This window comes from Phalacrocorax aristotelis, chromosome 5 (genome assembly GCF_949628215.1).
Source record: "Phalacrocorax aristotelis chromosome 5, bGulAri2.1, whole genome shotgun sequence".
NCBI lineage: Eukaryota > Metazoa > Chordata > Aves > Suliformes > Phalacrocoracidae > Phalacrocorax > Phalacrocorax aristotelis.
The window spans coordinates 71099399-71121531 of record NC_134280.1 but is presented as its reverse complement, the minus strand read 5'-3'; the positions used below and the strand labels follow the sequence as shown (position 1 = coordinate 71121531).

At 65.0% G+C, this 22133-nt stretch overlaps 3 protein-coding genes across 4 annotated transcripts in view; 2 read left to right on the top strand and 1 right to left on the bottom strand.

Moving 5' to 3' along the window:
• The window catches only part of B4GALNT4 (beta-1,4-N-acetyl-galactosaminyltransferase 4), a 30686-nt gene extending 28218 nt beyond the window's left edge, over positions 1-2468 (top strand). The window contains exons 16-20 of the mRNA XM_075095317.1: positions 19-172; positions 527-599; positions 694-847; positions 1220-1346; positions 1535-2468. Of these exons, the coding sequence (XP_074951418.1) occupies positions 19-172; positions 527-599; positions 694-847; positions 1220-1346; positions 1535-1649 (623 nt within the window). The 3' untranslated portion in view covers positions 1650-2468. The remainder of the gene's footprint in view (positions 1-18; positions 173-526; positions 600-693; positions 848-1219; positions 1347-1534) is intronic.
• A 5549-nt stretch (positions 2469-8017) lies between these two features.
• PKP3 (plakophilin 3) lies at positions 8018-16279 on the top strand. Its single transcript, XM_075095314.1, has 13 exons — positions 8018-8276; positions 9316-9389; positions 9575-10302; positions 10690-10813; positions 10964-11168; positions 11400-11574; positions 11849-11966; positions 12258-12425; positions 12790-12975; positions 13262-13415; positions 13855-14047; positions 14497-14584; positions 14945-16279. Exons 1-13 carry the CDS (start codon positions 8048-8050, stop codon positions 14978-14980), a joined length of 2478 nt encoding a protein of 825 aa, XP_074951415.1. The 5' UTR covers positions 8018-8047; the 3' UTR covers positions 14981-16279.
• A 251-nt stretch (positions 16280-16530) lies between these two features.
• SIGIRR (single Ig and TIR domain containing) lies at positions 16531-22096 on the bottom strand. Of its 2 annotated transcripts, none has more exons than XM_075095315.1 (10): positions 21901-22096; positions 19718-19855; positions 19238-19424; positions 19019-19149; positions 18683-18823; positions 18422-18565; positions 18242-18344; positions 18016-18166; positions 17280-17460; positions 16531-17136 (listed from the first exon to the last, which is right to left on the bottom strand). In XM_075095315.1, exons 2-10 carry the CDS (start codon positions 19722-19724, stop codon positions 16937-16939), a joined length of 1245 nt encoding a protein of 414 aa, XP_074951416.1. In that variant the 5' UTR covers positions 19725-19855; positions 21901-22096; the 3' UTR covers positions 16531-16936. The 2 variants fall into 2 exon arrangements, with proteins under 2 accessions (XP_074951416.1, XP_074951417.1); XM_075095316.1 differs by having other exon boundaries at positions 17286-17460.
• Positions 22097-22133: the final 37 nt, after the last annotated feature.

Here is a 22133-nt window from a genome sequence, read left to right as displayed (position 1 = left end):
TGTGGCTGTGTCTGGCAGTGAAGAACCAAGCCCGCTGGGTCCAGCAGTTCATCTCGGACATGGCCCGTCTGTACGGGGCTACGAAGGATGCCAACTTCAACGTCATCCTGGTGGACTTTGACAGCGACGACATGGATGTCGAGAAAGCCCTGCGGGATGCCCGACTGCCCCGGTAAGCCACCCCGCACAAGCTCTGGGTCCCACCCTGCTCCCCCTGAGGCTGCCAAGGGGGGGTCTGTGGGGCTCCTCGTGGTGGGACAGGCCATCCTGGTGGTGCTCACACACCAGCCGTTCCTTCCCCAGCCTGGCACAGGTCTCTGCCTCACCGCCACTCTCCTCCTCCTCCTTTTTGGGGGTTTAAACTTGTTTCCCACACGGAGGAGACGGGAATGCATAAGCCTCCATGGGTGGACCCTTGACAACAGCCGTAGGCACCTGATCCCCTCTCCTCGCTGATGGTCCCTGTCACCCTCTTGGCTGTGTCCCTTTCGGTCACCAGCACTAACCCCCTGTCCTCTCCCCTCAGCTACCAGTACCTGCGGCGCACGGGGAACTTCGAGCGCTCAGCCGGGCTGCAGGCTGGCGTGGACATGGTCGAGGTGAGCTGGGGGAGAGGAACCAGCTCTCGCCTTGGCTTCTCTCCCAGAGCTGTTTCACCCTGATCCTCCCACTTGTGTCTGTCCCCTCCCGTAGGATGGGCACAGCATCGTGTTCCTCTGCGACCTGCACATCCATTTCCCCCCCAACATCCTGGACAGCATCCGGAAGCACTGCGTGGAGGGGAAGCTGGCCTACGCACCCATCGTCATGAGGCTGAGCTGCGGCAGCTCCCCACGGGAGCCCAACGGTAAGCGGGGTCCCCTCTGCCGTGACACCTTCCCGGCTGGAAAACGTCCCCTGCCTGCCGAGGAGAGCTGTGGCGCTGGGTGTGGGTTACAGCCGGGCTCGGATGCGCAGGGACGATGGGTTTTGCTCTGGCAAGGCGGGCTTCAAGGCCAAGGGAGGGTGAGGCAATCTGGTGCGATGTCCCCCAAAAGTGGGCTGTCCCCCAGTGCACCCCCATGGGAGGTGGTGGTGATGGGGACAGACCCGGGGTGGGAAGAAGGGTTGGGATGGGATGTTCCTGACGTTCCCACGTAGCAGGGAAAGTGCAGAGGTGATGGCCTGGGGATTTGGGGGTCCCCCCATGCCCCTTGCCACATTGCTCTCCCCCTTCCAGGCTACTGGGAGGTGAACGGCTTCGGCCTCTTCGGCATCTACAAGTCGGACTTTGACCGCGTGGGAGGGATGAACACGGAGGAGTTCAGAGACCGCTGGGGTGGGGAGGACTGGGAGCTCCTGGACAGGTGAGGTTGGGGGTTGCAGCAGCCCCATAACACCCCCCAAGGCAGGCCTGGCCACGCATATTTGGGGGCAACCTTCCCTCCCCTCCGCTGAGCTGGGTAAAGGCGGGGGCGATGCGGTGGCGAAGGGGCAGAGCCTCCCGCGTCCGTCCCCTCCCTCCCTGAGCGGCTGTCCCTCCGTTCGGCTGCAGGGTCCTTCAGAGTGGGCTGGAGGTGGAGCGCTTGCGTCTCAGGAACTTTTACCATTACTACCACTCCAAGCGGGGCATGTGGAACGCCCGCAGCAAGAAGCCCCCCAAGGACTAGCGCCCCGAGCCCGGCCCGCCGCCGCTGACCCCCCTGCGCCCGCCGCAGGCCGGCCGCTGCTGGCGCCCGGTTGTCCCCGACCTCCGCCGACGCGCCGTGGTGCCGGCACGGAGGGCACCCGTAAACGAACCGCGGTTATTTTGGGGAGGGGGGGGGAGCGGGGAGGGCGGAAGCGGGTGGTGATTTCTTTCTTAAGGGTCTAATTTCTTAGCCAGAAATGAATTTATTAACTCATTAGCACCGGGACAAGGGGCGTCCTGCTGCCGGGAGGGGTAAAGCCTCCGAGCTGGTCCCCGGAGCCAGTGGGTCCCTGGGGGTTATGCCGGGCCGGTGGTGCTGGAGGCAGGAAAGCAGTACCCAAGCTCGCAGCCAGCGCTTGCTCTGCAGCCCCTTTGCTGGGTCGCCCTCCCCAAAATGCCCAGCACCGCGTCCCTGTGCCAGGCTGGAGAGCTGAGCTTTTTGCAGGGGCTGCTGGTATCCACAGGAGGCTGCAGGTGGTACAAGCCCGCTGGAGCTGCCCAAACCCTCCTGCTCCCTTCCCTGGGACCTGCGGAGCCACTGTGGAGGGGAAAAGAGGTCTGGCTCTAGGGTAGGGGGCCAAGGCCCTTGGCACGATGGGCTGGCATCGCCTGCGCCCAGGGGCTGGGTTGGGATGGGAGAGGGCAGAGCCCAGAGCAGGTATGGGGGCAGGGGGAGAGCAAACAATGTTTCCAAGCTAATTTCTGTGAAATTATGAGGTAGGAAGCTGTTTTCAGGAAGTTTTGTCTGTTTTGGGGTTTTTTTTATTCTTAAAAAATAAAATCAATGTCTTGGCTGGGATTTCCTTCCCCTCCATCACCCTCGTGCCTTGGCAGGGATGTGGTCCCCAGCGGGTGGAGGGCACGAAAAGCCAGGTTGGCCTCTCTGTCCCTCACCCCTCCCAAGCCCCCTCGCCGTGGCAGCGGCCGTGCAGGCTGGGAGGACGCTTTGCCCGCTCGCAATCACTGCTGCCACTTGTAACACCCGGGAGGGCTCAGGAAACCCTGGCCCGATGGCAAGCCCTGGAGGAGAGAGCAGCCTGGCCCTGTGCTTGCACTGGGCTGAGCCTGGCTGGTGCTGGGAGGAGGAGGAGGAGGAGGAGGAGGCAGGGCTCCCTGCGCTCCTGGTGGGACTGAGCAGGACGGGTACGGGGCAAGGATCGGTGCTTTTCGGTGGGAGCGGGCAGCAGGAGGGTTGCAAGGGGCCCCTTTGCTGTTTCACGCAGTGAGGAGGAGGAGGAGGAGGAGGAGGAGGAGGAGGAGGCAACAGCCGTGTTTTTGATGCCGGCTGCACGCCCGGACTTGCAGGGAGGCTGCTGAGCCTCCGCCCCACACCTGGGCCCCACCTGGGCAGCTGCCTGCACCCCACACGCTGTGTGGGGGGCTCGCCCCGCTGCGCCCCGGGGGCTGGTGAGCCGTGGGGAGAGCCACACGCCGCTCCGCTCGCTCCTGCCCACCCTCGCACGCTTGTTTGCAGGATGGCCGCGTGCGCCCGGGCTCTTCGCTCGCCTTTTCCCCTCGCTCGTGGACGTGCCCAGCTGCACGCAGCGCCTCGTGGGCTCCAGCAAACCCGCTTTGCTGCGGGCCAGGCTGCCACGAGCTCCTTCTGCTCCTCAGCTGGGTCACCCTGTCCCTGCAAATCCCCTGGGCTGCAGCCACCGCGTCCTTGCTGCCCTCCACCGTGAGCTTCCAGCAGCTGTGGGAGAGCTGAAATAGCCCTGGAGTTCCCCCCCCACCCCGAGTGTTTTATTCCCCATCTCCATCCCCTGGGCTCTGTTTGCGTATCTGCTGAGTTTTGGGGTGAGGATGGAGGCAGTGAGCTCAGCAACCTGCTTTTCATCAGAAAACAGCCACAATCTGGGGCTTCGGGGGCTTTTTACCCCAAATTTGGTACTTCTGGCCCCAGGATTTGCCAGGAGGGCACAGCCTTTGGGCAGGCAGCGCGTTTTTCTCTCCATGCTGCCTGTTTTTTCTAGCACTTTGGAAGCACTTTGTTGTGGGCGAGGGCTCTGGCCGCTGCGCTGGGAGTTGGCCTGTGGGCTGAGAAGTCCCGGGAAGGACGGGTGGCCCCGCAGCCCCCTGGGGCCAGCGGCGGGATCCCTAAAGCTGCCTTTCCTTAGGCACGACTTTTCCAGCAGCTTCCCAGCTGGGCGAGCTTGCAAAGCCGCCGGCATCGGAGTGGGTGCCGGGCTCAGCCAAATCCAGAGCTGCCGCTGATGCTGGAAGGGACTGGTGCCACCAGCACCATCCCCACTGGGGACGCTGGTCCAGCCCCGCTGGGTGGGTCTTGCTTGCAAAACCTTGGGAACAATTTGGGGCCAGCAATGGTGTTTGCTCGGGGCAGCGCCGGCAGCGAAACACCGGAGAGGTTTGTTTCTCCAGTGGTGGCTGAGCTGTGGTCACGGGGGCCATGTGGGGACCATGGGGAGCCTCTCCCAGGCAGGGTTTGGAGCCCCAAGTGACAGTGGGGTGCAGGCAGGTCCCCGCTTTCAGAGGAGCAGCCCCGGTGCTGGGGCGAGGCGTTGGCTGGGCAGCTCGGCCCCCACTCAGGGGGATGCTGGCGAAGGCGTTGGGGCTTGTTTGGGGTGGCAGACCCAAATGCTGGCCCTGGAGTGGCCTCGCTATAGGGCTGCCCTGGCCATGGGGCTGAGCAAGGGGTCGGTGGAGGGCAAGGGGGGGACCTCTGGGCTGAGAACAGGCCAAGCGTGACATCAGTGGCTGGGTAGAGGGTCCTGGGCAGCCTCCAGCCCTACGCTGGGCTTTGCCGGGGGGTCACCCCTCGGCAGCCCCCAGCGAGCGCTGGGTGCGGTGTGGAACCCGGGCTGCAGTGCTGGTGGAATCGATGGCCCCCAAACTGGTTTGGCCCGTTTCAAACACTCCTTCTTGGCTTATCTGGCTTCAAAGGGCTCCTGCTCCATCCCACACATGCAAACACGCTCCCTGTGAACCCCCGGGGCCTGGGGGAGCCCCCTGCATCCCAAAAACTGTGCCTGCCTCAGATCTACCTCCCCTCCATCTTTTCCTTTCAGCAACCCTAAAATCCTCCTTGTTGCACCCGTGGGTGCCCCATGCTGGGGGGGGTGTCAAGGGAATGCAGTGGGAAGGACACATTGGACCACGGCCATGGTGGTGGGGAGCGATGGTGATCTTTTGGAGCATCGCGAAGGCAGCTGAGACGCAGCTCCGCTGCCTGGGATGGGGCACCCGGGCACCCCGCTGGCACCTTGGCCGTGCCGAGGCTTTTTGTGGAGCCGCCACAAGCCCCAAAAGCGCAAACCTGGCTGCGGGGCAAGCGGGTTTTTGAGCGCACATGCAAAACAACGGCAAAGAGACTGGTTGGGTAAGCTCCCGGGGCGGGCCCGCGCCACGGCCCCACGCCCCCCACACCGGCCCCGCTGCAGACGGCATCACCCACCCCGTGCTGGGGCGCCCAGCACCTGTGTAGCACCCAGGGGTGCACCCGCCTGCCCGGGAGGATGCTGCAGGGCAACGGCCCTCCGGGGCCACCCAACAAGGTACGTGCCGGCCGGTCCCGCACCCATCGGCGTGGCTGTCCCCACCGCGGGTCCCCGGGGGAAGCCGGTGGCACCCACCCTGCCGCCGGTCCCCACGCGTGGGGTGGGAAGGGGCAGCGTGGATGCTGCCTGCCCCTGGCCACCTTTGGCCAAGAGGCTTTTTTAATCCTCTCCTCAAGCCTCAGCTTGAGCCAGCGCGGCTCTTGGCACGTGTGCGCTGCGGCCAGGCTGCGTGGTGCTGCGCCGGCCGCTCCCTGCTTGAAGCGCTGATGGCACCAGCAGCCGCAGGCTTCCCTGGGGACCCGGTTTTGGGGACAGGCACCCAGTGGTGCTCAGGGGGTGGGGGAGGACAGCGGGCACCCGGCAGCTGGGGTCTTCCTGGCGGCGTGGCTCTGTCACCCCATGGAGGAAGCGATACAGGTGCCTCTAGGCTGGGGGGTCAGTGACCGCTTTAGGCATCCCCCCAGACCAAATTTATTTAACCCGGTGTCAACCTGAATGTGGCCGGATCCCCTCAGGAATCCCCTATTTTTGCTCCAAATGTGGGGTGGTTTTGTGGCGACTTGCTGCTTTCAAGCATCCCAGTGCATCCCCGCTCCCATCCAACACCTTCCCCTATTAACGGGCTACTTGATGAGGCAAATGCTGCCGTTTTCAGCTTCAAACCTGTCTCAACTCCCCAAACACCCCCCATGACCCCCCCCCTTTTCAATTTTTGAAGTTGTGAGGCAGTGTCATGCTGGGGGATGGGGGCTTGGAAGGGAGGCAGAGCCCGGGGGAGCGGGGCTGCTGGAGGGCTCGGGGCCGTCCCTGGGGGCCCCTCCATCCCCTGGGGCCAGAGGGGCTCCCAGGGCCGTCCCCAAGCCCCTCCGTGCCTGGCACGGGGATGGCGGGCAAGCATCGGCTTGCACAGGGAGCGAACCGCCCTCCCCGCCTGCTCCCGGCGGGGGGGAACCTATGATTCATCCAGGCTCGGAGGGCTGGGAGCGCCCTGCTGAGCTCTGCCAAACTCAGTGCACCCGCCAACACTCCCCGTGTGGGTGGTGCCGAGGTGGGAAAGAGGGGGGCCCTTGGGGTTATCCCTGGGTGCTGTACCCCGAAAAGGCCAGGTGTGACCCCCGCCTAAGCGAAAGGGGGCTCCCAGTAAACCCATAAGATCCCTGGACACACCCCCACCCCCCCCAGAGCTGGGGATGGGGTCTCCTGTCCCCCGCCCTCCCGCCCCTGCATGGGTCCAAGGGCAAGATGTGATGGTGGCACCAGGGTTTGCAGCCCACTGGGGTCTGGGGAGGCCATCAAAGTAGGGCCCATCGCCCCAAAACAGTCGCCTGCTGCTCTTGCTACCCCAGCCCAGCATCAGCCGCTGCTCCTGCTGACGGCGGCACATTCCTCAGGGACAGCCGCCCTTTTCACCCTCCTAAGGAAGCACAGAAGCTGTCCTGGTGTTGTCATCGACGTCCCGGAGTTGTCATCACTGGGTGTCGTAAGCCCTGGCCAGCAAAGCCCGTAACGCTGCTGCCGGGCAGGTTCGGGGTGGGGACCCCGAGCGCTGAGCCCTGGCTTGTTGCGGAGCCGAGGCCGCGTTGCCACGCTCGCCTTCAAACGGCCAAAGCCAGCACCGGCTCCTCTGGCTGATGCGCTGTGCCGGAACTGACAGGCCAAACGCCCCATGCCCATGAGCAAGGGCGGAGCCTGAGTGCCGGGGCGCGGCTGAGACCGGGCACAACTCAGTTCAGGAGTGAGCAGCTCAGTTAGCGCGTCAGGGGCTGAGGGAGAGCGGTGTCAAAAACACTGTGGGGAATTTTGGGAGCTGCTCCGGAGCACAGCAGGCCGGCGGGGGGGTACGTGGCATCCCCCTACCCGAGCCATACTGAGGTTGGCCGGCGCAGCTCGGCGGGTGGAGTGAGCCTAATGAGTACCTGTGCAGTGGCAGTGGCTGAGTCACCCCGCGTTCATTACCACCGAGCCTGCCGGTGCTGAGCCAACCCTTTTTTTTTTTTTTATTATTGTTGTTTTTTAATTCTCTGACTGATTTGAAAAGCAAATCAGGGAGGGCCTGGCCAGTAATTACTGCCAATTCGCCCCTGCTCCAGCCCTTCCGAGAGCCAGACCCTGGCCCTGAGGGGTTTTGGTGGGCGGCTTGAGGAGGCTGGGGTCAGTGGTGGGGCTGCCCGGGGGTCTGGGGCTCTCCTAGGAGGCCATGTGGGGGTCTGGGACTCACCAGAGGGAAAACGTAGGGCACTAGGGCTTGCTGATGGGGCCATGTGGGGGCCCAGGGCTAGCTGGGGAGCTTGCCCAGGGCTCTCCAGGGAGGTTGTATGGGGGTCTGGGGCTTGCTAGAGGGACAATCTGGGGGTCTGGGGCTCAGCAGCAGGGCCATGTGGGTCACTGAGGGTCAATGGGGAGACCGCCTGGGGGGGCCATGTGGGAGTCTGGGGCTTGCTAGAGGGACAATGTGGGGGTCTGGGGCTTGCTGGCAGGGCCATGGTGGGTCCAGGGCTCTCTAGAGGGATAATGTGTAGGTCTGGGGATCACTGGTGGGGCTGCCCAGGGGGTCAGTGGGGAGGCTGCCTGGGGGGGGGGGGGGTCTGGCTGTCCCCACCGGGGCCGCAGGTACGACCACCCTGGACCCCCCCCCCACCCCGGGAACGTCCACCTCCCTCGTGCCCTCGTCCCCACGAGGTCACCCCTGGGCGCGTTGTTGCGGCCCCCTCCTTCCCGCCGGCGGCGGTGGCCGAGGCGTGGCGGCGGCGGGGCGGGCCGGGTGCCTCCCTAGGGCTCGGGGAAGCCGCCGCCACGCTCACCTGCACAAGGCGGCCGCGCTCACCTCGGCCTCCGCGCTCGCCTCGGCCTCCGCGCCGCCGCCATGCAGGAGGCTAACACCTTCTTGCTGTCGGCCCTGCAGCCCGAGGCCGGCGTCTGCTCGCTGGCCTTGCCCTCGGACCGGCAGCTGGACGGCAGGAGCCGGCAGGCGGCCGAGGAGGCCCAGCGGCTGCGCAGCGCCCGCGTCCAGGAGCAGGTCCGCATCCGCATGATGCTGAGGGGGCAAGCGGCCACCCGCCCCGAGGCCCCCGACCACGCTGACGGCGGCAGAGGTGGGAGAAACCCCGGGTCTGTCCCCCACCCCCACCCCAGGCGCACGCGTCGGAACAGGCAGTGGGGACCCCTCGGCCGGCACCGCGCTTTGGGTCACGCTCTGGCTTGGGGCTGGGGGGTTGCCCCCCCCACCGCAGCCGAGCCCCCCCGAGCCCCCTGCTGTACCCCCAGCACTGGGGATGGGAGTGGCATGACCCCGGCGTGGGCTTGTTTCACCCCACTCAGGGGCCGTGCCTCAGTTTCCCCAACCTGTCCCCGAGGGGGGTTGTGCTGGGGGGGGAGAGGGGGTCCTACACCCCACTTTGGGCTGGGGGGGGAGGCTTTTCTCACCCTGGCAGATCCCTCCCCGTCCCCCCCCAGCCTTTGAGCGGTGCTGCTGGCCGGGCTCCAAGCTCCTCCATTTAACGTCTGCGCTCGCAGCCTCCGCCCTGCTGCTTCACCTGGCACCAGCACAGGGTTTCACCGAGCCCCCCCGATCCAAGGTGTTGGGGGACCTCGGTGGTGGGGAGAGACCCCCCTGCTCGGCACCCCGAGTGTGTGTGTGTGTGTGTGTGAGTCACGGTGCTATCACCACTGGGGCTGGCGGTGGCCTCCCTGTCCCCGCCGGTGGCCCCAGGGTGGCGGCAAGGCAGCAGGGCGGTGCGGGCGCAGTGGGGCGGCCGGGTCCCTGCTGGGCTCCCATCTCCAGGGTGCCGGAGCTGGGACTGGCTTGGTGGGGGGATGCCTGAGCTGCTCATCCGGATACAGCGGAAGGAACCAGGCTGAGCTGCCGTGTCCCCGCCCAGGTGGCAATTACTTCTTTGCCGTCGGGGCACGATGAAAGGCGGGGAGGCCACTGCTCGGCAGTGCCGCTGCCCCTCCTGCTCCCCATTGCCGGCAGGCAGGTGACGGCAGCATCCTCCCACTCCCTCATCCCCCTCAGTGCTGCCAGCGCTGCCGTGGCTTCTGATGCATGTCCCCCAGGATGAGTTGGGGGCGATCTTTGGTACCCAAGACCACTCCTTTGCCCCTCTTGACCCCTTCACCCCCATCCTGCAGGTGGTCAGTATGGCACAACGCTGCACTCCTTCAGCTCCCGCTCCCAGAGCAATGGCTTGGATGCCAAAGCCTCGGTATGTACTGGGGGGGTCGCGGGCATTCATCCCCCACCCCGCGCTGGGGTGGCAGCTGGGGATGCTGGCAGAGACCCAGCCGCCGTGGCAAGAGAGGCTCTTGGCTCTGTCCTTTCCCCTCCCCATGGTGGGGATGGAGGGACAGGCTCGCAGGCACCCCCTAACCCCACGCTTCCCCCCCGCAGCTCTATCAGCCGCTGGCCAAGAAGGATTTCGGCACGCTGAAGGGCAGCGGCTGGTCCTCGCGCTCGGCGGTGGACCTCACCCCGCACAAGCGGGTGGCGACCATCAGCAACGGGGGCCTGGTGAAGGGCCGGGGCTACAGCACTGGCTACGCCATGTCACAGGCTGCCAACACCTCGCCGCGGCCCAGCTCCTTCCACGAGCGCAACTACCGGCCCCGGCAGAACTTCGACACCCTCTCGCTGCGCTCCCTGCGGCTGGCCGACGGGCCGCTCCAGCCCACCGCCATCACAGATGACCGCTATAGCGTCATCTCCGAGCAGCTGGACCCCGTGGGTCACCGTCCCCTCTACAAAAGCCAAGGCAACGGCGGCTTCACCCGTTCCTACACCTTCGAGAGGCAGATGAGCGCCGGCTCCACCACCAAGGCTGCGTCCGACTGGCTGGGGGATGGCGAGGTGACCCAGAGCCGCACCATCCGGGCGCCCGCCATGCGCACGCTCCAGCGCTTCCAGAGCAACAACCGGTCGCGGCTTAGCACCGGCTCCTTCGGCAGCATCCAGGCGGCCTCGCAGGCGGGCATCGGGAGCTCGTATGTGGGGATGGTGGAGCACAGCTCCCGCGCGCCCTCCGTGCGCAGCCTGGCCGAGTCCAGCCACCACCTCCAGGACCAGCGCGCCATGGAGATGTACAACGGGCACAGCACCCTGCTCAGCCACCAGTCCGGGGGGTGAGTGCCAGGGGGGGCTGGTCCAGCACCGGCCCGGTCCTCGTCCCCACCTTGGCCGCTTGGTTGGTTGAGGGCAAAACCCCCCGTCTCTTGCCTGGTGTTACCCTGCTGCGAGGGATGCAGGAGGGGCAGCGAGATGGTGGGCACGGTTTGGCCCCATAGCGATGGACTGTGGCATGGGCTGACCTCTAAGCGTGTCCTTGCGTGTGGCCTTGGCTCCTCCCAGGGATTCAGCTGGGTCTGGAGTCCTGTGCCCCAAGAGCGTGGTGGGGAGGGAGGCGGGCTGGCGCGTCTCCTCCGAGACACGGGATGTGGCGGGGCGCAGAGGTGGAAGACCTCTGTGGGATGCTCTGCTCGGGCTCTTCCTCACCTGCCTGTGGCTTCCAGGTTTGATGACATCGACCTGCCCTCCGCAGTGAAATACCTGATAGCCAGCGACCCCAACCTGCAGGTCCTGGGCGCTGCCTACCTCCAGCACAAATGCTACAGCGACAGCAATGCCAAGAAGCAGGTGAGCACCAGGAGCCGAAGGGAAGGGGCTGTCCTCAGCCCCTCTGCCATGGTGGGGCATCCGAGGGAGGGGGGAGGAGGTGGAGGGAGGCCCAGCCACCAGCTGAACAGCAGCTGGGCGTCTCAACCCAGCCGGGCTCTCCCTTCCCAGGCCCGCAGCCTCCAGGCCATGCCCAAGCTGGTGAAGCTGTTCAACAGCCCCAACCAGGAGGTGCAGCGCCATGCCACGGGTGCCATGCGCAACCTCATCTATGATAATGCCGAGAACAAGCTGGCGCTGGTGGAGGAGAACGGCATCTACGAGCTCATGCGGACCCTGCGGGAGCCCGATGACGAGCTCCGCAAGAACGTCACAGGTTGGAGATGATGGCGGGGGCGGGCAGGGGTCCTCCTCTCCCGGGGTGGCACATGGTGCCCTCACCCCATGTATAAAGCTGGGCTGACACATCACAGGGATGACCTCTTTGCATCACTGTTACCCACCCTGTCCCCTGGCTGCGGGTGGTCAGCGTGAGCCCCCGGGGGACGTGAGTCGGCACGGATGTGCTCTCAGCCATTCCTGGGACTGAGGATCCTTCTCCGTGCAGGGATCCTGTGGAATCTCTCCTCCAGTGACAACCTGAAGGATCGCCTGGCCCGAGACACGCTGGAGCAGCTCACGGACCTGGTCCTGGTTCCCCTCTCTGGGCTGGGGGGCTCAGGTGTCATCCAGCAGAACCCCTCAGAGGCAGAGATCTTCTACAACTCCACCGGCTTCCTCAGGTACGTGCTCTGGGCCGGCTCTGGTCCTCCCACTGTGGGTAAAGTTTTGGGTGGAGGAAGAGATGCCATCTGTGCTGCATACACAGGGAGCAAGGTCCCCAGGGCTGGTTTCTGGGGTCCCCATCCCTTGCAGCACTTGTGCGTCAAGACAAAGCCCGGTCAGCCCCATGGGAGAGGTATTAGCTGCCCTCCCCGCGCTGGTGCCCACTGGCAGGAGCAGGGTGGCCGTGGGGAAGCCCCTTCTCGCTGTGACAGACCTGGGTTCCCTGTGCAGGAATCTCAGCTCTGCCAGCCAGCAGACTCGGCAGAAGATGCGCGAGTGCCACGGGCTGGTGGACTCCATGATCCACTACGTGAACAGCTCCCTGGAAGTGGGCAAGTCAGAAGACAAGGTAAGCCCTGGGAGCTGAGTGCTGGGAGGGTTTGGGTGCCCTCAGATGGGGTGCTGCTCCCTCCCTCCTGGCAGCTGCCTGGCCATCATGGTGCAGAGGTACATCTTGATGTGATGGTGGGAAAACCAATCTGGCTCTGTCCAGGCTTACTGGGCACAGAGCGGTACTGCTGGTGTCATCGGGGTGACTCTGGAGCCCCAAGGGGTCGTGCCCATGGGGACATGCCAGGTGGAGATGCCCTGACAGGCTGCACAAGGACTGACACCCTCATGGCCCATCTCCCCCCTCCAGAGCGTGGAGAACGCTGTCTGCGTCCTGCGCAACCTCTCCTACCGCCTGTACGACGAAATGCCCCCGTCCTCCCTCCAGCGCCTGGAAGGCCACAGGAGGAACAACAGCAACATGGTGACGGGGGAGCTGGTGGGCTGCTTCAGCCCCCAGAGCAAGAAAGCACGAGAGGTCGGTGACTGGGAAGTGGTGGGCACCTTTCGGCTGTGTCACCTGGGGCAGGGTTGGCACCGGGAAGCAGCCAGCGGTGGAGATGACGCTGGGGCGGAGGAGGACGCTGGCCTCAGCTGGTGGGTGGGACACGCGGGTGAGCTCAGCAGAGGCTGAATCAGGTGTGTGGGGTGAGTTAGGGTGCCGAACCCCAACTTTGCTCTGCCATGGGGCATGGTGCAGCCGGGGTGACCTGCCCGGTCACTGCCAGCCTGGAGCTGCCCAATGGCTGAGGCCGGGCACGTGGGGAAAAGGGGACTCCAGCAGCGAGGGATGCTGCAGAGGGGACACCCACTATGATAACAGTGCTGCCCTCATCCCGCAGCAATACCTGAATGCAGACATCGTCACCTTCACGGAAGTCTCCAAGGACCCCAAGGGCATGGAGTGGCTCTGGAACCCCCAGATTGTGGGCATCTACAACCGGCTGCTGCAGCGCTGCGAGCTCAACAAGCACACGACGGAGGCGGCCTCGGGCGCCCTGCAGAACATCACTGCTGGGGACCGCAGGGTGAGGGCAGGGGAGGGGAACGTCCCCTGGCGCTTGCCCCACCTTGCCTGGTTGTCCCCACCTCCTGGCCAGCCACAGCTGTGCCCGGGGAGGGGATGCACCTCCCTGCGGGTTGGTACCAGCCTTTCCTGGGTGGGGGGTGTGGCCATCACGCTACTCACCACCTGGGCACGGGTCATCCTGACCTGGCCCGGCTGAGCAAGAGGAGGAGGAAGGTGGGGGTGGGAGGTGGCGGCAGCCGGTGGGTCCCTGGCGGGTGTCTCCAAGCGGGTGTTTGCCTCGGCAGTGGGCAGGCGTGCTGAGCCGGCTGGCCCTGGAGCAGGAGCGCATCCTGAACCCCGTGCTGGACCGCGTCCGCACTGCCGACCAGCACCAGCTGCGCTCCCTGACGGGGCTCATCCGCAACCTGTCCCGCCACGCCCGCAACAAGGATGAGATGTGTGAGTTTTGGGGAGGGACGGGCAGGGCCAGGGCTGTGGGGAGGGGCCCAACAGATGCCCTCTGTCCTTTTCCTCCTTGGTCTGGCCTCCAGCCATGTCTCAGCGCCTTCCTGCCTGCTGCACCCCTGCTCACAGCTGCGTGCGTGTGGCCGGTCCGTCCCCAGTAACCAAACGCCCCTCACGTGTCCTGCTCTGCCTCCAGCCCACCACTTCTCTTGGCTTTGCCCCCGTCCCCCAACTCCTCCTCCAGGTGTCAGGGAGTCTCAGCAGAGACTCCAGAGAGCAAAGAGCTTGAAGATGTCCCTGCTGCTGCCCTGCGGGTCCTTGGCCGGACCCTCTGTCCCCTTATTGCCCCGGGAGGTTGCAGGGTTCATCCCCAGGCTGCCGCGTGTCCCCTGGGTCTGGCCACCAGCCCTGACGTGGTGTCTTTGCCTGCCAGCAACCAAGGTGGTCAGCCACTTGATTGAGAAGCTGCCGGGGAGCATCGGGGACAAGGCGCCGCCCGCCGACGTCGTCGTGAACATCATCGCAGTCCTCAACAACCTGGTGGTGGAGAGCCCCATGGCCGCCCGTGACATCGTTTACTTTGACGGCCTCAGGAAGCTTTTCTACATCAAGAAGAGAAGGGACAGGTGGGAGATCCCTCTCCACTCTGCTGCCCCAGCTCAGAGCTGGGGTCCAGTCCTGCCTTCCCCTTCCTCCCCTGGTCCAGCGAGGTGGAAGAGGGTCACAACCAGTCTCCCTTCCCAAGGCTTGGTGTCGGGAGTCCCCAGACCAGCTCAGGGTGGCCTTGTGGACACCTTCCAGCCCTTTACCACTGCCCCAGGACACCCCACCATTGGGTTGCCCATCGCTGCAGCCACCTTTTTCCCATGTGGGTGCTTCTCCCCTCTCCTGCCAGAAGCACTCATCACCCTGCCCATTGCGGTGGGCTCCAGCCTTTAGTCCTCTGCCTCCTCCCACCACTGCCAAACCCTCAGCCCTGCCGGGCCCTTTTGGGGTGGTGCCCATCCTCGGGCTGATGGGTGCCGTCCCACGGCCAGCGGTACCCAAAGCTCATTGCATCCTGTCCCTGTCCCAGCTCGGACAACGAGAAGTCCTCCAGAGCAGCAGCCAGCCTCCTGGGCAACATGTGGCAATACACCAAGCTCCACCGGGACTTCAAGGCGGTACGTACCACCTGCCGGTGCCTCCTCCAGCTGGCGGGATCCTGGGGTAGATCCTGAGGGTGGATCCCAAGGGAGTCATGGCCAGGAGGGGCTTCACCCTGGAAAGCAACACCACCCGAATGCTTCCAGGCATAGGACGGGCCCCAGCCCCACGCCTCCTCCTCTTGAAGGGGTGGGGATGTCCCCAGAGCATCGTCCCTGCGGTGGCACCTGCACCAGCGGGGTGGAGGCAGCCACGTGCCCAGCGCGGGGACACCGTGGCCGTCAGGGGTCGAGCAGAGCGGGTTCGTGCCCGCACTCCCGCTGCCCAGCGAGGCGCTGGCGGTGCCGCCGTGTGACGGGTGGCCTGTCTCCTTGCAGAAGGGCTACCGGAAGGAGGACTTCCTCGGCCTGTGAGGACAGCCCCCGGCAGCCGGGCTGCCCAGCCCTGACTCTCCCCACCAGGATGCTCCTTGCTGCCGGCCGTGCCCTGGGGAGGCTGCTCGCCACCGGATCCCGCTCCGTAGCATAGTCCCTGCCACGTCCCTCGCGCCTCCCCGCTCCACCAGGTCCCCTTTCCCCGGGCAGGGGGACACTTGTCCTCCTTCCTGCCTTAAACCAGGGGCTGCAGGGCCCCGCTGGGACCCCAGTTAGTTGGGGACAGCCCTATGGCACCCAAGGGTCCTCGGCCCCTGGGGACCCTGCCCGCTCCTGGGGAGCTGGCTGCAAAGCTCAGCTTGTCTTGTGGCTCAGCAGAGGGGCAGGAGCTGCAGGGCTTTGGGGAGGCTCCTGCAAAGCGATGCTGGTGGCGAGGGGGGCTTCTGGGGGAACCCCATCCCAGCTCCCCGAACCGCGGTGCACCGGGGTGTGGGAGGGTGCCGGTGCTGCCATGCTGTAGGTTGCACGTGCTCTGCCCTGGCTGGGTGGGGACGGGGCTTCGCGTAGCTCAGGGGGTTTGCGGGAGGCCTGAGGTGGCTTCCCAAATTTTTATGGGGTTGGCACCAGGGTAGGGCACTGGGAAGTGGCATCAGCGACGCGGTGCTGAATCCCCCCTTTGCTGGAGATGTGGGGCAGGGGCTGTGATTGAGGCTGCCTGTGCCCTCACTGCGAGAAGCCAGGGGATCCCCGAGCCACACCATCCCCATCCGCACACCCCGCGGGGGCTGTCCCTGTGCAGGCAGAGCTGTCACTGCTGCTCCCTGCCAGCTCCTCTGCTCAGGGCCGGGCCTGGCCGGTGCTGCGTAAGCAAGATTCGGGCAGGGCCAGCCGGCTTGTGTTTGCTGGGCGGCGTCTCCCCGCGGGGTGGGGAGATGCCCTCGGTGCCCGGTGCGGCTGGCGCAGGTGGGGCAGCAGGTCCAAAGCTCTACCTGCCACCGATGCCGCAGCGGTGGAGGCCAGACCGGGGCACATGGGTGGGTTGTGGGGTGGCTTCGGTCTGCCGGCGGGTTTGGGGCTGGGTGGGGAGACCTTGCGCTTGGGCAGCATTGCGCGCCCCGTTTGGGAAATCAGGTAGAGTAGGTACTAGGGGGTGGGAGGGCAGGGGAGACTGGGCGGCGCTGCCAGGAGGGGCTGCACCCAGGGATGGTGTGGCCCCTCTGGGACGCTGGGACCTGGTGCCATTGACGCTGGGGTGTCATGATATGTTTGTCTCCCCAGCTCTCCTTGTACAAACTCCCCGAGCCCTGTGTATCCCTGAAATAAAGCCCTTGAATGATGCCCGCTTGTCCGCGTGCTCGGCGGGCACGCAGGAGGGGAGGAGAGCAGCCTGCAGGACACCGGCGTGAGGGACAGCTCACCCTGTGGTGCCCTGCTCCCGTTGCGCCGAGTCAGCGTGGTGGGGATGCCGGCACTGGGCTGGCATGCGGCACAGGGATGGGACAGAGCATAGCACTGCCCGTCCCCCTGTCCAGGGTGGGGAGAGACCCGCCGGTGGCACCCGCGTCCCCGCAGATGGACAAAAACCTCTCGGAGCAGCAGCATTTTATTGGTACAGGGGTTTCTGGGGGAGAGAGGGTGCTGCAGCCGCTCCTGCTGGGAATTTCCCAGGCCCTGGGCCACCGGGACTGGGGCACGTTGCTTCTCGGAGAGCATCGCCCATCCCAACGCTTGTCCATCACATAGGAAAAATGTCCCTGCCGCCCACGACAAGGGAAGGGGGCACAGCACCCAAGGGTGTCCAGGCACTACGGGCAGGGCTGTCCCCTGGTGGTTTTCTACCACAGATTGTGCTGCCAGAAGGAGCCAGCTCCTGCTTTTCCCACCGAGACCTTGGCTTTGGTCCTACCATAAAGCCTGGGCTCCTCTGGCCGTGACCTGGGTCCGTGCGGCCCCACAGGGAAGGGGGACGCCGCCTTTGCCGGCCCGCAGCCCCACTCAGATGTCCTCTGTCACCAGGCAGTAGAAGTCTCTGCGGGCACCGTAGTTGCGCGATCCCAGGTCCGAGACGTCGAGCTCGGGTCTCTGGCTATCCCTTAGCTGCGTGTCCTCTGTCGTGCCAGCAGCCGGAGCCAGGGGAGCGCCCAGGCCGCCGATGCGGGGGGGCCGGGGGCTTCTGAAAGCGTACCCTCGGAGGCCTGGAAGGAGCAGGGAGATGGGTTTTAGGCAGTGGGGAAGGGGCTAAACCAGCCCGCCTACCACGGGAGGGTGAAGCAAAGCCCAAAGGTGACCTCCAGTGCACATCTGTCCCCCCCCAGGAGAAGCAGCTGGTGACAAGGACCTGTACCGAGGTCCCCATCCGGGTGGAGGTCTCCACCACTGTCCAGGTAGCTGCTGTGCAGGATCAGCATGGGGTCCTTGTCCTCCTGCAGCTGGGTCTGCGGGTCTGCCATGGTCCCCTGGAAGGACACCTTGCGGGGCAGGGCCAGGCACAGCTCCTTCCAGAAGTCTGATGACGGGGTCTGCGTGGGGCAGGGAGGAGGTGACCTGCGTCGGGACCACCACGAAGCCAAGCCCGGCCCCATGCAGGGGGCTGGGGAAGGCTTTGTGGGGCTCGGCTCGCTCTTCCCAGCACTGGGAGCTCAGCCAAGGTGAGGGCTGTGCTCCCGGCATGGCAGCGTGCCCGCACGCCAGTGGAGAAACCAGCCCGACCTGCTGAAATGCTCCCGCGGGCTCCAGCTCCCAGCCTGGCCCTGAAATGGCCACAGCAGCCACGGGCCAAAGCTTCATGCTGAGAGCTGAGGCTTCGTGCTGGCACCTTGGCGGGGGGAGACCCCGGAGCAGCACGGGGCTCCCGATCGCGCAGGTTTGGGGAATGAGCACCCAGATCTGGGGCTGTTTCTCTTGGTTGTTTCTTTTTTTAAATTGCCTCCAAAAGATGAGTGCCACAGCCTGCTTTTCAGGAGCACTGAAGCACAGGGAGCAGCCCTGCAGCATCATGGGGAGGCTGACGCAAAATGGGGTGCTGAGGATGGGAACGGGGGTGCCGGTGGGACGGGGTCCTGCTCAGCTCTCACCATGGAGCCAGCTCGCCACACCAGCAAGGTCACTGCGTTCCTGTGCTGCTTCAGCAGGCTGATGGCAGGGTGGGCGATCTCGCGGTACTGGCTCTCGAAGACGATGAAGATGGGTTTCTTGGAAAGCTCCAGCAGCCTCCAAAGCCCTTCCCTGTGAGACAGGCACGTGGCAGGAGGGCGAAGGACCCGCAGGCTCTGCTCCCCCGGGAGCAGGAGCCGCTCCTACCTGAATCCGCTGGTGCACCAGTCTTGCTCCAGGTACGCGACGGAGAGGACCACAATGAGACGCCGGCACCGGCTCACGTTCATGATCAGGTCAGCCGATGGCTCTGCAGGCAAAGGGATTTCAAACCCCCAGGTGCTGGTGTCGCCCCTCTGTCCAGCCCGGCCCGGGTCCGGTGCCTACCTGAGTTGGGCAGGATGGTTTGCTCGTCCAGGAAGAGCTTGTAGCCGTAGCGGTTCTCCAGCTGTGGCTTCACAATGAAGTGGACAAACTTTCGGTCGTCCGGGGCGGTGGCGTGGGAGACGTAGGCATCGTACAGCTTCCCGTCTGGGGAGAGCCATGGGGAAAGGGGGAGCGTAACGCCAGGGAGGGCTCTGCGCGTCGGCGAGCCCCTGGCCCAGGGGAGGCATTTCACAAGGTGGGGACCACCTCTGTGCCCCTCACCGTTCATTTCCAGCTCGCCGTAGCGGTTCCGGTACCAGAGGAGCATGCTCAGGCGGCATCGGACATAGAGCCCGGCCAGAAGCACCAGGAGCACCAGGACCAGGAGGGCTGCCAGCACCGCGAGCACGTGGCCTGCTGCCTCTGCAAGGACAGGGAAGGGCACAGTGAGCAGGGCCAGTGGCCCCTGGCCCAGGTTTTCTGGGTTTGGTGTAGATTTGCGCCACGATACACTGCCCTGGGAGAGGCAGCAATCATCCCCGTGGGGCTGCCTTTCCTGCCCTATGCAAGTGGGTCCTCCTCGGAGGTGTCCCTTCTCTGTCCCTGGCATGTCCCTACCCACTCGCCGCAGGGTGAAGGTGGCCGTGGCATTGCTGACCCAGCAGGCAAACACCCCGAAGTCAGCATCGTGCGTGAGGTTGAGCTGCAGGATGCTGGTTAGGAGCCACTCCGAGGCATTTTGGGCAACCCTGGGAGGAAATAGGGCCACTGTGGGTCAGACTGTACAGTGACACACCCTGACGGACAGATGGATGTACCCCAGGGTGGGCTCCTTACCAGGTGGTGTCCTGGCTGCTCTCACTGCCCAGCCACTGCCCGTCTTTTGTCCAGGCAGGGGTGGGCTCGCAGCGCTCGGCAGCCGCCCAGTGCACGGTGCAGTTCAGCTCTATTCGGCTCCCCAGTGCCAGCTCCAGCGTCTCGTTGGTGGCCGGGACGAGGATTTCGGGGGACACCCTGCAAAGTTCTGGGGGCACAGCGGGAAGGGGGTTTTGGATGGGAAAGCCGATCTAGCTCTCAGCTGGGCGGGCAACTGTCATAGCCACCCCAGCTCCCCCGGAAAAACAAGCTCTGCTGCAGGGGTCTGACAGCGAGAGGTGCTTGCGGCTGTTTCGCAACAGGCTGAACCAGTTTTTGGGGCTGGGACGGACCCTCATCCGCCCTACAGGGCAAAGCAGTGAGCCGGACCCCCTGCCGTGCCTGCCAGCGAGGGGTCCTTCCCAGCTGAAAACAGGGGAAAGGTTCGATTTTGCATCCTACCTGCCATGGCGTGCTTAGGCGACGTGCGGGGGGGCTGCCGGCATCACCAGCGGGCCACTGGTGACAGGAGAGCCCCTGTGGCACGGCGTCTTCCAGGCGGGCAAAGTCCACCTGCCACCGCTGCAGGGCGGGATGGGCCTGGAATAGATTAGAAAGGGCTCTGTGAACACTGTCTGTGCCAGGCCAGGCTGGCACAGGGAGCGCCCCAGTGGTCCCCATCGCTCCCGGCAGCGATTTGGGTTGGGGGGCGCCAGGTGCTGCTCTGGGGTAAAGCCAAAGCCATGTCCCAGCCACGGCTTGGTGGCCACTGCATTGCCTGCCCTCCCCACCCGCAGCCTGGCTTTCCCGACCATGAATTTACAGGCAGGAGGTGATTAATAACCAACCAGGGGCTACAGGATGTTAAAAATGTGGCTACAGTCAAACCAGAGGCCAGTGAGGGGAAATAAGCCACTATTGTGGCTCAGTTGTGGGGTGCAACCCTTCTCCATGAAACCACATCGATCTGCCCCTGCAGCTGCATTTGAGGGGGGGCTTAGTGGGACCCCCTTCATGCTACTAACACCCCGCCTTGGCTGCAGTGCGGCTTCCAGCCTGGCGTGCCTATTGAAATTGCTAATTAAACATTGGGGCGGTTTATTTACAGAAACAGGCTTCCTATCTCGTGAGCTCTCATAGCGTTGAGCTAAGCCAAGTGGGTGCAGCGCTCCCTTCGCTTTCGGAGGCTTGGTGTGTTGCTACCCTGCAGCCGTGCCCGGGTAGAGGCATCGCTGCACACCGTGCCGCGCCCACGGGCAAGCGGGGAGCCTGAGGATGGTGCGCAGGGAGCTGGGGGGGGGAACGGCCCCCAGCTGGCGTTGTGCAACCGGCGGCAGTGCCGCTGCAATAGCCCCGCGGGACGAGGGGGGCCAGGGGAGGACACCCCGCTCCCCGCCGATAAATCGCAGGGGTGCAAAGGGGCACCGGGAGCAAACGGCGAAGCAGGGCCCGGTGGCGGGGTTGGGCTGCTCCACCCCCAGAGATCCCAGTGCGGGCAGTGTGTCCGCTGGGGCCGATGTGGGAATAACAAGGACGTCACGTTGCTGGCGTTTCTGCAAGGCAGCACGACTGTAAACAGATCCAGAGTAACTACTGGGGCCAGGAGGGATAAAAATCTCTCTCGGCTGCCTCTTTGCCTCAGAGTTTCATTGCTCTCAGTTGCAAACTGGTTTTGGGTAACAGCGGGGCCGCTGAGGCCAGGCTCGTCCCTGGAGAAACTGCATCTCTGTGCCACTGGTGTGAATCGGGAAGCGGCGAGGTCTGCAGCGCTGCTCTGCCGAGAGCAGCGATGGAGGCGGCTGCTTCCCTTTGGCACGGCAGCCCTTGCGCCGGGCACGGGGTGAAACTGTGGGTCAAGGTACACGAGGGACGCTTATAACGTGTTCAGCTTCAGCAGCTGGAAAGTGATTTATACCTAAAGTATTAACTGGGTTTCTCCGCAGCCAGGGATGGAAGAGCAAGGGCGGGAGGTGAGCCAGCCCACCCAGCTTTTGTGTGGGGAAGGGGCGGGAGATGCTACACCAGGGTGGCGCAGTGCTTTCTCTGCCTGGCGGGGATGCTCCGGCTCTGCTCGGTCCTGCCCCGATGGGTCGCTCATAAGCTGTTTCACTCTAATGGTTGGAAAAAAGTAAGCCCCCACGAGATGCAGACTGGCAGGAGATCTCAGGGAGGCCCTGAACACCTCCCCAGCCCCGTGGAGAGGCGCAGCCAGCCAGGGCCCCTTTGCTCTGGGGCACGAAAAGGCGACAGATGCCCAAAGGGCAGCTGGGTGTCAGGGCTGCTGCTGCAAGGGAGGGAGGAGCACAGGTTAGTGGGCAGCAGCACGCTCGTGTTTCCTTCGTCTTGGGGTTGGGGACACCCCGGTTTTGTAGCGCTCCACGCATGGCAGAGGACCGTGTGGATGCCATTGCGGCGGAGGGGACGGTGGGGCTGCAGCATACCCCCGGGGCACGGCCACGGGGAAAGCGAGGCGGGCAGGGAGGTGCGGCGGCTGGGGGGCCGCAGGGCTGCCTACGCTGGGGGAGCAAGCGGGGCTGGAGAGCCGGAGGAGAGCAGCAGGGCTTGCGGGGAGAGGGCGAAACCCTGCTGACCCCGGCCGAGATGGCATCGACAGGGAAAGGGAAGCGGAGGAGAGCTGCATTTACCTTGGGAGCTGCCCCCAGTGCCCCGGCCGCGGGCTTCCTGCCAGTCACCTCCCTTGCGAGCCGCTCGAGCCGACTGGACCTACCAGATCAGTGCTTGCTTTTTCTCTTTCTTTTTTTTTTTTAAATAACGTATTTATTTTTTCCCCCTCCCCGGTTCAGCCCCTGCCTTTCACCAGGCTCTCCCGCCGCCCCAATCGCCGGGCGCCAGGCCTGCGGGAGGGGTTGGCCGTCCC

Bases quoted from the DNA above. Each gene is read 5' to 3' on its own strand.
- SIGIRR (XM_075095315.1), bottom strand. The intron at 18,345-18,421 runs GTAGGCACCGGA...CTTTGCCTGCAG, and splicing joins AACCATCCTGCCCAACTCAG to AGCCATCGGCTGACCTGATC. The intron at 17,461-18,015 runs GTGAGAGCTGAG...TGCCCCACGCAG, and splicing joins TGTGGCGAGCTGGCTCCATG to ACCCCGTCATCAGACTTCTG.
- PKP3 (XM_075095314.1), top strand. From the start codon at position 8,048: ATGCAGGAGGCTAACACCTTCTTGCTGTCGGCCCTGCAGCCCGAGGCC. The intron at 13,416-13,854 runs GTGAGTTTTGGG...TTTGCCTGCCAG, and splicing joins CCGCAACAAGGATGAGATGT to CAACCAAGGTGGTCAGCCAC. The intron at 14,048-14,496 runs GTGGGAGATCCC...TCCCTGTCCCAG, and splicing joins ATCAAGAAGAGAAGGGACAG to CTCGGACAACGAGAAGTCCT.